Source organism: Chenopodium album, chromosome 20 (assembly GCF_948465745.1).
Source record: "Chenopodium album chromosome 20, dcCheAlbu1.1, whole genome shotgun sequence".
Lineage (NCBI taxonomy): Eukaryota > Viridiplantae > Streptophyta > Magnoliopsida > Caryophyllales > Amaranthaceae > Chenopodium > Chenopodium album.
This window is the reverse complement of record NC_137853.1, coordinates 7,699,052-7,713,504: the sequence shown is the minus strand read 5'-3', so window position 1 is coordinate 7,713,504 and position 14,453 is coordinate 7,699,052. Positions and strand designations below refer to the sequence as shown.

The 14,453-nt window shown below is 32.3% G+C and overlaps 1 protein-coding gene and 1 pseudogene across 1 annotated transcript; one reads left to right on the top strand and one right to left on the bottom strand.

The window, feature by feature from the left end:
* The first annotated feature begins 400 nt into the window (after positions 1-400).
* On the top strand, positions 401-4,880 carry LOC145596733 (putative LRR receptor-like serine/threonine-protein kinase At1g63430; annotated as a pseudogene).
* A 565-nt stretch (positions 4,881-5,445) lies between these two features.
* LOC145596732 (putative F-box protein At5g55150) lies at positions 5,446-6,619 on the bottom strand. The gene is made up of 2 exons (XM_081652939.1): positions 5,963-6,619; positions 5,446-5,829 (listed from the first exon to the last, which is right to left on the bottom strand). Exons 1-2 carry the CDS (start codon positions 6,617-6,619, stop codon positions 5,446-5,448), a joined length of 1,041 nt encoding a protein of 346 aa, XP_081509065.1.
* Positions 6,620-14,453: the final 7,834 nt, after the last annotated feature.

Sequence of the window (14,453 nt, the reverse complement as noted above, 5' to 3'; positions counted from 1 at the left end):
AGTGTGTCATCGTGCTAAACATCCTAGAAGTAGTTTTCTTTTAAGTGAAAATAAATCGATTCGTATTTTCGAGTTAGTTCATTGTGATTTGTGGGGTCCTTATGACCTAACTTCTTCTTGTGGAGCTTGTTATATTTTGACTTAAGTGGATGATTTTTTCTGAGCCGTTTGGGTTTATTTATTAATTGACAAAAAGGAAGTCTTTTGAATGTTTATGTCCTTTACTGTTATGATTGAACGTCAATTTTCACATAAAATAAAAATTGTTCGTAGTGATAACGGAACTTAACTTAATTGTATGCAAGATTAATTTTTGGCAAATGGGATATTGTTTCATAAATCATGTGTTGGCACTCCTCAACAAAACGAGAGAGTTGAACAGAAACATCAACACTACTAAATGGGGCTCGTGCTATCAGATTTCAGGGAGGTTTGCCGATTGATTTTTGGAGTGAGTGTGTATTAGTTGTTGCCCATGTCATTAATCGCACTCCGTCTAGCATATTTAGGCCTAACTCTTGTATATTCATATATTTTGCTTTTATATTGAATGGAACAACAGAATATTTGAGCTACCTTATCACCCACGCTTCCCAAGTAAAACACTCAAACCCCACCTCTTTACCCATTTCAATTCTTCATTCCTCTAAAATTCTACATTCAATTTTTCAATTTCTTCATGAAATGCCGGTGTGTTAAGATTGTGATGAAAAGTTTCTCCCATCGATATATGCCTTGCAAAAACACAATGACACTGTTCTCGACATTATAAATTTGAATGTTGGTATTGCAAATCACAATGCCACTGTTCATACATCTCGTATTTGGTTTACATTTAAAATGAAACATGTCTTGATTTAAAGTGAATCGATCAACATTTCCCGACTACACGTGAATCAATAAATTAATTTGGCCCGTTTAAAAAAAAATAAATCTTGTTTCCAATTTCCATCTAACATGTAATATTTCCATCTATTCTCCTTACTTCGTTTCACTTCACTTTTTCTCTCGAAGTTTTCCTCTTCCATATTTTGCTGTGTTTCAACTAATTTTAGGGTTTTTTTTTTTCATTTTGTTCTCGTTGTGATATAGTTCAAAAAATGCTCTGGTGCTGTGAAACTGTAAGTTGATTTAATTTCATTTGTAATTTTATGAATGATGATTATAAAATGGAATTTCAATAAATTACTATATAATATAATGTATGCTTGTGTATTTTAGGAATATTTCTAGGTTATCTTTGATTGGATTTATTACTTCTGAATTGGCTCTACAGCCGTATATTATCTGTTTGATAATTTCTATTGAATTTGGTTTTGATGAATTGGGTTTATGTTTGAATTATTAAATTGATGAATTAGTTTCATTTTCAGAACTCTTCTCGATTATCATTTGTTTGGAATGTTTAGCGGAGTTAGTAGTAGGTTATTGGTTTTAGTTGATAAATATTGAAGATGTTAGTGTGAAAAATAAAGAGGAGAGTTGATGACTTTTTGTGGAAAAGGCTTTTTGTATTATATGGCTTGATTACAAATGAGAACATGCAACACGCATATTTATACTACCTCTATGTCGGTGCTTCCACGTCACTATGTTTCTACACTTTTCTTAATTCCTTCAAGATAGTTCTAGGCTATTATTTTTGCTAGCTTTCTATATATTTCTAGGATATTTTATCATAGATTTTTCTTAACTTATTTTTGGATACATTTAGAGATGTTTAATGTATTACTCCAAGATTTTTCTAGATTAGTCTTTTCAACACTCTCCTTAATCTAAAAAATCTTGAACTCCGAGTTATTTTCGAAATTGGAATAATTTGTCTGTTGGAAGTGCTTTGGTCGGTGAATATATTTGCGAGTTGCTCTCCCCCCCCCCCCCCCCGTCTTGCAAAATTGTAGCTCGATCTCTTGTTTTTCAACCAATTCTCGGATGAAGTGGTGTCGTATCTCAATATGCTTCGTACGACTGTGGAAAATTGGATTCTTTGTCATTGCTATGGAGGACATATTATCACAATATATGGTAGTTGGACCTTGTGTGTCTTGTTGCAATATTTGTAGGATTCTCCTTAACCAGATTGCTTCACATGTCGCACTTGTAGCTGTTATATATTCTGCTTCCGATGATGAAAGTGCCACTGTAGCTTGTTTCTTTGATGACCATGAGATAGACTTAGATCCTAGCTGGAACACGTATCCACTTGCACTACAAGATATTATATCAAAGAGGGCAATTTAAATCGCCCTCTTAGGTTCAAATTTCGCCCTATTAGGCAAACAGGGCGATTTTGAAATCGCCCCCAGGTCGCCCTATTAGGTTCGTCCTATTAGCTTCAAAGGGCATACAATTGTACTTCTCCGATCATCGATGCTTCCGGCCCAGTCGCTGTCTGTGTAGTCTGCGAGCTTGTAGTCAATCTCGGACTCGTATATTATTCCATAATTCTTTGTTCCCTTGATATACCTGAGTATCCTTTTGGCTGCTGCTAAGTGAGCTTTACTTGGCTCACTCATAAACCTTGAAATGATGCTGACTGCATGAACAATGTCGGGTCTTGTATTGGTGAGATAGATGAGAGATCTGACTAAACTTCGATAGAGTGATGATGCATCTACTTTTTCTTTGCATATTTCTCTTGTGAGAGAAATATTTTGCCCGGACTTTGCTTGACTTGCATGCCAAGGAAGTACTTCATAGCTCCGAGGTCTGTCATTTCATATTCTGACATCATTGCCTTAGCTTCTTGAATTCTTCTAACATCCTCGGATCGGTGCCTGTGTAGATTAAATCATCTACATATAGGCATAAGATGAGAAAATTTGACCCTTGGGTCTTGATATAGATTGATGGCTCACTTGGGCTTTTTGTAAACCCATTTTGGTGAACATAGCCATCAAATTTACTGAAAATAATAAATCTAATGATCAATTATCTAAACAATTCTAACATGGAATTATACCTAAAATCAGACTGTTGAAGAATCTTACAATGCTGGTTCACGATGCGAGCCAGTTATCTGGGAAGATCCCTCACGAGTCAGGAAATTTGAGTAGCATTTATGATGATGTATGAATTGATTTGGCGCCATTTTTTGTAGTTTGTTGCCTTTTTTGTTGATTAGTTTCTTAATTTAGCCCCTTGTTATATGCAGTAATCTACACTCAAATGGATTGACTGGAATGCTACCTCATGAGCTTGGAGATCTGAAGTCTCTCCCTAGTGCTGCCACTACAGTTTTTAAGCCCAGCATGCATGGAATGTAAGTGTCGTTTGCACAACGTAAAATTTACCTAATGTCTATAAATCTAATCCTTTGATAAAAGTTGCTTTCCGTAGTGAATCTTCTTGATTGACATTAATAGTACTTAGTCTGAAAAACAAAACTTGCACTTGCTATTTCAGTGTTAATAAAGTCCTGAGTAGCTTCAATCTGACAAGATCCCACTGTTTTTTGAGGTCATGTTTTAAGAAGAGAGAAACTTGCAGATCATGTGCCTTTAGCTTCTTTTATCTGCTAGTGTATGTAACTAGTAATCTTATGGATTACTTACTTGCACATAATACATACATTAATGGCTGAATTTGTGTTAATCTGTGAGTGTTTCTTTATTTTAAGATTTAGGTTTTTCTTTTTTTTTACCCCTAAATTGTATAAAAAATCAAAACTTAGGTTATTGCCAGAGAGAGGTACTACACAAGTATTCTGATTTAGCCCTGAGATAGTTCTGATATTTTGATTCTTACTTGTTCCAAATATACCGTGATCAGGTTGCATATTTAGCAACACTAAATCATGAGAATGCTGCTAAGCTGCTGGGTTATTACCGAGAGACTCCTCCTTTCACAAGGATGCTTGTTTTTGACTCTGCATGTAATGGAACTCTGTATGAACACCTGCTTTGTAAGTGAATTGTCCTCTTTCTCAGTTATTTGTCTCTGCTACAGTGTTATAAGTAACAGAAGTATTGATGCTGTGTTGAAATTGAAATTGTAGCCATATGTTTGCTGATGGAGAAGGCTGCTAGCTGTCCTGGACACGACGTATGAAAATCATAATAGGCATCGCCCGTGGATTGAGATATCTTCATACAGAACTTCACCCTCCATTCTCTAGTGCTGTATATCTTACTGAAGTTTTTTCACCCAAGGTTAGATACATAATTTTCTATTTTTCGTTTCTTTCCTTAGCACTCTTTTGCGATTTGGTTGAACATTTTATAACATTATAAATTACGAGTTGGTGATATTTAAGTTATATGCTTCCTATTGAATCAAACTTGAAACGTTTCTTGCAGCTGGTTGATTTTGAAAGCTGGAAGACTCTCATTGCAAGATCAGAGAAAAATTCTTCTGCCATAGATAGTAATGGTGCTATCTGTGTTCTGCCATGTTCAATTGAGGCACGTCAGTTAGACATAAGGGGTAACGTTTATGCATTTGGAGTACTCCTGCTCGAGATAGTCAGTGGCAGAGCACCCTTCTTCAAAGACACAGGAAGCTTGGTAGATTGGGTATAAAACCTGGATTGCTGTTCTTTGCAGTTATTATAAACTGCATTTAGTAAAAACAAAGAATAAAAAAGTTCGAATTAATAGTTTGTTTCTTGCTTCAGGGAATATCTTGAAGTGCCTGAAGTAATGCCCTATATTGTAGAGAAAAATTTGAAGCATTCTGAATATGAGGAACTCAAAGCGGTTTGTAAGACAGCAAGACTTTGCCTGAATCCTGATCCTGTCAAGCGACCATTGATGCACGTCCTATGCACTTTGCTGGAGAGCTGCATTGATCTCTCTATGTTAGCCGAGCTCAGATCATCTTCTTTGGCATGGGGACTGTGGGCAGAACTGGCTCTCTTGACATGTTACTGTTCAATGTAATATACAGACAAACACATTCTGTATAGCTAGCTTTAAAGATGATATGATGATACCTCTCTCGAATTTTTCATTCTTGAGGATCATGTTAAGCTATTTTCGGCTTCTGACTTAGGAAAATATATACTACGTAGGGATAGAAAAACTTTGTGGGATGCCATAGGTGCTCCTGCCTAGAATGTACTGAGTATCTTACTAATAGATTGATATTGCCAGAGTAAATGAAAATCACTTTGTCGTATTTCAGTGCCCCCTTATTCAGTTGCAAGGTGAGCATAAAGGAAGTCGAGAGCAGGAACAGCTATAATGCGAACAAATAGACGGGGTATATATCTTCTGAACCCTAACAAATGTAGTATTAATACTATGTAGAACATCAAGCATGAAAATTTCTCTCTTGAGGAACAAAAATGAATTTGGAAAGTTATAAGAAAAACCAATCTTTTTTTCTTTAATCTCTAGTAATTTGTTCAAAACTCAATAAATTGATACCTTCATTATAACTACTAGTATATGATATTATACAAGAATCAAATTTTTTTGCTTTATCCTAATAAGATGTTCATGTCTAATAATGAGGGCGTTCCACCCAAATAGGTGGAGTGACAAAACAAAACTGTGATGGACCTTCATAAAATCGCTCAATGATTTTCCCTTGGGCTAAACTATATATACTCATATCGCTTCCTCCTCCTCCCAACTTAGAACTATAATAAGCCTCTATGTTGTCATCAGTAAAATAGATACAATTAGCCTTACAACCGCATTTATCCAAAGATGCATCTACAGAGAAGGTAGAAGATCCTAAGCCGACGAAGATGGCTCGATTGCCCACACCCTCAACTTTTTTACCTTTCCCATTGTCAACATCCAACTCATATATCTCAAAATGAGTAGTCCAATAATCCGCTTCATCTATTTTCGGATAGTCCGGTTCATCATTCATCTCCAGCTAAATGCACATACCTATGTATCACCAATAATGTACTTTCCGCTTCCACTAGGTATAACTGTCCTGTTGATTGTCTCAATAAAACACCTTGATCAATTAAGTCTTCCACGGTTCGTGGTTGTTGTTTTGCTACCTCAACTCCGAAGGTTATAATTTTACCTAAATGATCAATGGCATAGAATTCCCCTTTGAAAAAACACACATCAAAAATCCAATTATTCGTTGTTGGAATAACAGTCCACTTGTGTTCCCCAGGTTTCCAAACAGCCAAACGTTGCGTTATGTTGAATATCATTGCAACTGCAACATCATCATCACAACAAGATGGCCACCCTGTTAGAATATATTTGAAAAACTGGTATGTATAGCTTTCATCGTCCCATGGCTCGTCCCGTCGTAGCATGCTAAGTGGAAGACTTGGTAGCTTTATGACTTTGCCGGAAACGGGATAAAAAAGGGTGATGTTGCGGTTCCTCCTACTCACAGCAATAAACCACCCCTTAGAAGAAAAAAATCTGTGGTGGTCATCATCTTCTAGTTTGGGAAGATCGAATTTTCGAAACATGCGTTTGGAGAGGCTGTAAAGTCTACGGTATGAAGAGGTAGGAGGGTCAACTAGCATTAACCAAGGGTGTTGTGTGCTTTTAGACGGGCAGAAGTTGACACCCTTTGTTGCATCTCTCCACTCTAAAGAAACTTCTGCAAGAGTTTCGAAATCTTCCAAAGATTCGACATGTTCTGTTGCAATCTTTCTAGCAATGTCTTGTGGAATAGCACTCCAATTTGCCATGTTAATGATTAAGAGCCCAATGCAACTTCTCCTATAATCAAATTAATCAAAAATATGAGATCACAGATTTTTTAAATTAATCAAATTGTTTGATGGAATTGAAAAGCAGAGTCTTGATTAAGTCATTGTCTCATTAAATCATCATCAAACACCGACAAAAAATTACATCACAGGACGAAATCTCATCACTTTAATCTTTCAAATTCACCCCTTTTCGCCCATACTCCCCATTACTATGAGAACTAATCACGATAAATTTTGTTTTAGTAATAAAAAAAATTGTCGAAATTGATGTACATAAAATAAGGTAAAAACACTAAAACGTGTTAATAATTAGATTAAAATTAATTATCATACCACAAATAGTTATAGTTCCTCCATTATATATTAATTACAACTTTAGGTAATATTTGTGGGAGATAAAATATTTTAAAAGTTGCTAGTATATACAGAGGTAGTAATATTCTTACCAGGAAAAAGACAAAAGTTCAAGCAGAATGCTGTAACTTCCTGAGTCGAGTATGATGACTTTAAGAAAGATGGAGAGGGTATTATATATGGAGTACTTCTTTCAAAGATTATATGCTGGTATTAAAAATAAATTATTTTGGAATTTCCTAATTAGATAGAATTACAATGATACGAGTGTTTTCCTAATTACAGTGGATAGAATTAGATACGAGTATTACTCCGTATATTTAAGGCAACTGTCATCAGATTTGTATGCTCTAAGCTAGGCCCACTTTAAAAGGTCCAATTTTGTTTACCAAGCATGCATTATTAGCGTACTTTATACAATTACTAGATATAAGCCCGTGCGATGCACGGTTCTAGTAAATCTTTTTATTAATTTAAGATTTTTTTATATGAAAATCATTCATCAGATATTTGGATAAAATTCCTAGTATCATAAGATAATTTTTTTTTAATTTTAACACTAAAGTTATCTTTCGTAGGTTTATTTATTTTAGGTGGCGCTTGAATTTAAAATCCCAAACCTTATTCTTTAATTTTTCTTAGGTGACAATTTAATTTTTTAATAAAAAATAAATGACAAATTATTTTATTTATTGGTTAAAATAAGGCCTTTGCAAATGCGTTTTTTTCTGTTTCAAAATGTTTTTTTAACTATTAAAAAAATTAGGGGGAATCTTCTAAATTTCTCTCTATATATAAGGAAAAACGTAGTGATATGAGATTTAGTTTTATTCGTTTCGATGAGTACATTATTAATATCTATTTTTTATAATATTTGCTAGGGCGGGATTAAAGATATTTACGATCAAAGATTTACATCCATATATGTAAAAAAGATAATTATTAGTTTATTAAATAATTTAAATTTTAATTGTTCACTATTCGTTATTTTTACCTAGGTGGCAAAATTCTTAAATCTTATTTGTCACTTTTTCTTAGGTGGAGAGTGAATTTTTAAATTATTCTAAAATAAATTATTAATCTAAAATTTCATTAGTTAAAATAATACCTTTTCTTCTGCGGCTCGCCGAATGCTCCCGAAAAATGCCAACTTTATTTATATATGAAAGCCCGTGCGATGCACGGTTTTTTCATATATAAATCTCAAGAAAATATATTTTCGTATAGATTCTATGTTTTTTTAAAAAAAATTATTTGATTTATTTTACTATCTAATAGTAAAAAAACACATAATATTTTAATTAAAGTGTTATTGCCTATTACAAAATTTTATTTTTTTTAAATGTAATTTATAATTCGATTTTTTTTTATTGTTGTTTTGTATCTTATTGTGGTTGTTAATTATATGAAAACTGAATTTAAAAATATGAATAAATTGTAAATATGATATCTTTCAAAAATAAATTTGTAAATGTGATATTTTATCTGTTACATATTAGGATAAAATCTTTAATATGAAACGATATATTTTTTTATTTTTAAATAATTTAAATCCTAAATCATTATTCATTGTTTTTTAAAAGATAAATATATTAAAAAATAATAAAATCATGTATACTATTTATTTCTATATAGATAGAATCACCAACTTCGTTCACACCCATATCTCTTCCATCTAATCAAAATGGATAAATAAAACATGTTAGCAAAAATAAAATTTATATAAAATAATCTTTATAGTCTTATAAAAGAAATCAATATATATATATTTACCGGAAGTGAAAAATTGTTGTGAAATTGATCTAAAAATTAAAATTGTATAAAATCAAATCTAGATCTATGCATTGAAATTTCATCATCATCCTCAATTGCCCGAACAATAATATTTTAAAAAATTAAATCATTATTTTGTTGTCACTTACAATGCGTGCGATATTGCTTCTTATTTGTAACGATTGAAAAGTATCTAATGGAGTAAACTTTTCTTTCAATTTATTTTGGACGAAAAGTTACAAAGTTGGCTTTAATTGAGGCATGAACGCCATCATCCTGTAATTAAAAATAAAAATTAAGTTAATTTGATGGCTTGATTATGCTACCTAAATCACAAAAAATTGTTTTAATCATAAAATTAATTAATAAAAACTAAAAAGGTTTATAATGTAAACGATTTATAAAGATATAATACCTCTTCGTACTTTGATTTTCCAATCATTTTTGAATGAATTTAATTCTCTAATTTAATTAGATCTACATGTAAAAACAAAATTCAATAAACAAAACATAAACATATAATCATTAAGTTTTCCAAATAAACAAAATGTAAACAATAATCACAAATATATACATTTAACACATGAATGTAAAAATTAAACTAAGAATTACGCAACCATTGACGACCTAAAACGGACACAAAATTCGCTTGATTTGGTTTTGTATTGATATGAGACTTTATGTGTGTCGTAGAATGCGTCAATTTATAGTGGTAGGCATCACAAATTTTAATTTAATTACAATTAAAAAATAATTTTTATTTCTTATCATAAACACTATAAAGATTATCTTAGATATATAAATCCTATATCTAAAGATGATTTTTTTTAAAAGATAAATTTTAGTTTTTTAAATAAATTAAATCCTCATAAATCATTATTCGTTGTTTTTACCTACGTGGCAAATTTCCTAAATCTCATTCGTCGTTTTTATTAAGGTGGCAAGTGAATTTTTTAATTCTAAAATAAAATAAAATTCTAATTTTTAATTGGCCAAAAATATACTTTTGCTTATGTGGCGCGCCGAATGCTCTCCAAAAATGTCTACTTTATTTATATATATTAGATTAGTGGTATTTTTTTTTTGACAAAAATTATTAGTGGTATTAAAATACTTATTAAAGTGTAATTATTATTGATGATATGATTTATTTCAAAAAAGAAAAAATATTGATGATATGTTTAATGATTAAAACGTGTCAAAAAAAATGATTAAAAAACATTAAACATATTAATGAGAGTAAACATATTAATGAGGGTAAAAAATTAAATATATATTTTTGTAGGGTATAGTAACACACTATTTCTAAGAGTTATGTTCTAATTTTTATAAGGTAGGGATACAGAGGGAGTACCAAACAATAAAGCATGCATTCTAGCGTATTTTGTATGTTAAGATAGGGAACAAAAGGTTGTAAAAAAATAAATACGTAGTATATAGGGAACTAAAGGCTTGCAACAATATAATCCTGAATATGAATAAACATTCAGATTAGAATAATAATGTGAGTGAGGGATAACTTAAGTGATTAGATGAGCTTCCCCCGTCCTTTGTGACTCTCAAAACACCAAAAGATTCGGATAATAATGACTCAAAAATAACATTATTTTGTTTCTTTTTGTTGTGTATATGCTAGTGTAACTAGTAATCTTATGGAGTACTTACTTGCACATAATAGATACATTAATGGTTAAATTGTGTTAATATGTGAGAATTTCTTAGGGTTGTTTGGAATCATTTTTGGTTTTTCCTTGATTTTTTTAGAACTTAAAACCAAAAACAGAAAATAAGAAAAAGGTGTTTCCACTATTTCTATTGTCAATTTTCAAAACTATCATAATTTTAATAAGTCTAAATAATTTTTGATTCATTATGTGACATATATAATATACTTTTAAAAAACAAAATCCAAAAAATAGAAAACCACAACGATGCCAAACGAATCCTTAACTTTAAGATTTAGGTTTTTCTGTTTTTATTTTCCCCTAAATTGTATAAAAACCAAAGCTTAGGCAGCTTAATTCAACAAATTGAATTTAATGTTGGGGTGATATTTTAAAATAAACAATAAATCGGGTGGTTGAATTGTGTTTGTAGGGTGGTAAAATACAAAATTTTGTTATTCAGAGACTAATTTTAACTATATTTTTTTACTACAATTCATTTATATATAAAAAACAAATTTTACAATGTATAATGTTATTAACTTAAAAATATTTTCTTTTCTTTATTTTTTGGAAAAATTGTTAACAATAATCCGAACTTTGCTCCGTCCGTCCAAAATAATCCTAACTTTCGATATTTTTTTAATAATCCCAACTTCATATGTCATCCGCCCAAAACAGTCCTTACCGGTCATCCAACTTGTTATTACAAGTTGCCGGCCGGACACGTGTCATTCAAAGATTGGTTTTTAAATTTAAAAAAAAAAGTGAAAAAAAAAGAAAAGAAAAAAAATCCACCAGCCTTCAACGATTAACCCAGCTAACCCCACTACCACAAACGTCCAGCCCTTCCTCCCCGCCTCTCAGGCCCCGGCCGGCCACCGCCCAGATACCCTCCACCGGTGACGGCGTCGTCCCACCCCAAAACCCCACAAAACAACCTTAAAAAGTACTAAACCCCAAGTTAATTTAAATTTCAAACATAAATTAATTAATCAAAAATAATGAACACCCTTTAACTGAATATTAACTAATGGAGTAAAATCAGTCTAATTCAGCAAATACCAACAAAAATTAAACCAAAAAGAAAGCAACCCGGCTCAAAAAATTTAGCATAAAAGCAACGCAAGCAGCCAATTTCGTGGGGTTTTGGGGTGGGGGATGGTGGTTTAAGGGGAAGGTGAGAGCTGACAGCCGGGAGAGGGGTAGGGGCTACGCCGACAGTGGGTAGCTGGGTCCGGCGCCATCAATGGGAGGGGGAGCGGGTGGCGCCAGCCGGAGGGAAGCGCTTGGGCGGTGCTAAGGAGGATGGATGTGGTGGTTTTTTATTTTTAATATTATTTTTTTAAAAAAATTTTTGACCAATCACGTGGTGACACATGTATATAAAACCTAAATTAAAAAAAAATTACCTGTTTAACGGGTCACCTGGAACTGTTTTGGACGGATGAACTATAAAGTTGGATTATTAAAAAATAATCAAAAGTTGGGATTATTTTGGGCGGATGGAGCAAAGTTGGGATTATTTATGGCAATTTTTCCATATTTTTTTTCATCAATACTACCAGGTTATCTAGAAGTACTCTCCTCTCTTGAACTGATTGCTTGCGTCTCAAGCCTCCTAGATCAATTAGAAACAAAACAAATCTAACACTGTAATTATGGAAGATTAAATTTTGTAAAATAAACACCTTTGTTTAAGTGACAAACACTATCTCTTTAATACAACATAAATTTATAATGCTTGTAACTAATAACTACAAAATAAGAGAGTGAGGGATAACTCAAGTGGTTAGAGTTTCCCACCAAATTATAGGAGATCCTGGATCGATTCTCATCCCGCCCTCGTGGCTCTATAAACACCAAAAAAAAAAACACAAATCTAAATTATGTACTACCTTTTCTCATTAAACTTGCTGAGCTTAATAGTGCTAGCAGCAAAATTCAAATGCAGACTAAAAACTAACTCCTTGAACTCAAGGCTAACCTCACATGTACATCTGATTGAATATCATCATTACTAATGGCACAAATTATAACACACGGGCATTTAATTAGATACTCTTATATATTGTACAACACAAAGACAATACATCAATACCTAGAAGATACGGACCAAAGAAAAGAAGAGATAGAACGTATTAATTGAAAGAGACTTGAAAGAGACTCATCTAAACTCGTTAACGTCTTTAGAGGTATATTTTACCTAGTCATGTGTTCTATATATCAATGAACACAGGAATTGAATCGAAATTGACTAATTAATGAATCCAACTTATCTTAATCAAACCGAATTGAACTTGATCAAATCGAAATCATCCAAACTGAAATCAATACCACCCGCGCGAAATTAACCCATTTTGAACCCGATCTAAATTTATCCGAACCAAACATCATGGCCCGAATTTAACCTGATTCGAATTAAAAAAATAATTTAGACTCGAACAAATCCGACCGGAGTAAACCTGACCCAAATTTCATCTGGTTATCTGTAGTGACACCTCTGGTCACGTGTTCAATAATTTCCTTACAAAACAATAACAAACTCCATATTTGGATATTCCTAAACTAACATCACATCACCCTCAAACTTTCGCCTCACTATCACCCTCATTCTCACGTCGATTAGAATCATCAAGCCGTCATAATCATCAAACACCTTTTCTGCTCACCATTAATGAAATCATGCCACATTGTTATGACTGTAACAGAGATTTCAACATTTTGGGTCTTCAAGAACACAACAACAGGAAACACCGCCACTTCAAACATGAGTGCACCACATGTAAAGCACGATTTCAAGAAAAAGTGGAGCTAGAGGTATTTAAAAAAATAATTAAATGATGTTTTAAAGTAATTTCTTTAACATCTATTATATGAATAAAGTATTATAACTTTTTTGGAAAATCTAATAGTACTCTATTTAAAAGATAATTAAAAAGGAGTTGAAATAATATTTTTTTTTTAAAGAAGTTGAAATAATTATTTAGGTAAATGTATATAAAATAATTATGAACACCAAATAAAAAGGAAAATATATTTCTCATAAAGATAATATAAAGGTGAAATGATATAATTATATAATCAAATATTAACAAAAAAAAAAGGTTAAAAAGGAAGGGGAGTTTTGGAGGGAAAAAACAGCACCAGGATATGACATGTATCACTCCCGATGTCTGTTTTAGTATTAAGTTATTGATTATTGATTAAAATAGGGTGTGTTTATGTGAAAAATTAGAATAATGAAAAACGACGTCGTCATTTGGAAAATTCTTAGGGTTTATGTTATCACCCCTTTCTCGTTACATCCACTCTCCTCTCCTTCTCTCTTGCCTCAACTCTAAGCAATGGAGTCACAGCCGGAATCAGCCGCACCATGTTGGTTGGGCAAACATAGTGAAGCAAACCCCAGAACCAACCCCAACACAACAACCTCAAACACCCACACAAATCTTCGAAATCTGCAAATCAAATAAAGGCATAGCAGTTGCCATTGTTGAAGCTAACGCTATCATTCAAGATAAGTAGTAAAAGAATAATGATATAGAGATTGATAAAATAATAAGGAGAATGATAAATGAAAATTAATGATGTAGAGATTGATAAATAATTAGGAGAATGATAAATGCAAGATAAGTAGTAAAAGAATGGACACTATTTATAATTGATGTAAGGAGGTGGGAGAAGTGTGTGGAAGAATCTACACACATGCTCTTTAATTTAAATTGCCACATTAATTTAGAATGTTCAAGAGCATTCACCAATTCTACATTCTTCCACAATTCTCCATCAATTCTCGATATGAGGGGATTTTCTAGAAATCTTTTGCATACCTTGAGACATTATTAATTGATTGGGCTTATGGAATTTAAGCTTAACTAACTCAACAATTTTAATCGTTACGTTATAATATATGTGTATTTTTGGATCTTCTTTGAAGGGGTTTATTCCCATGAATTGGGTCTATTGGTTTACTTGCAAGAATTGTATGTTGTTTGTTCTAATTACTATTGAATTTG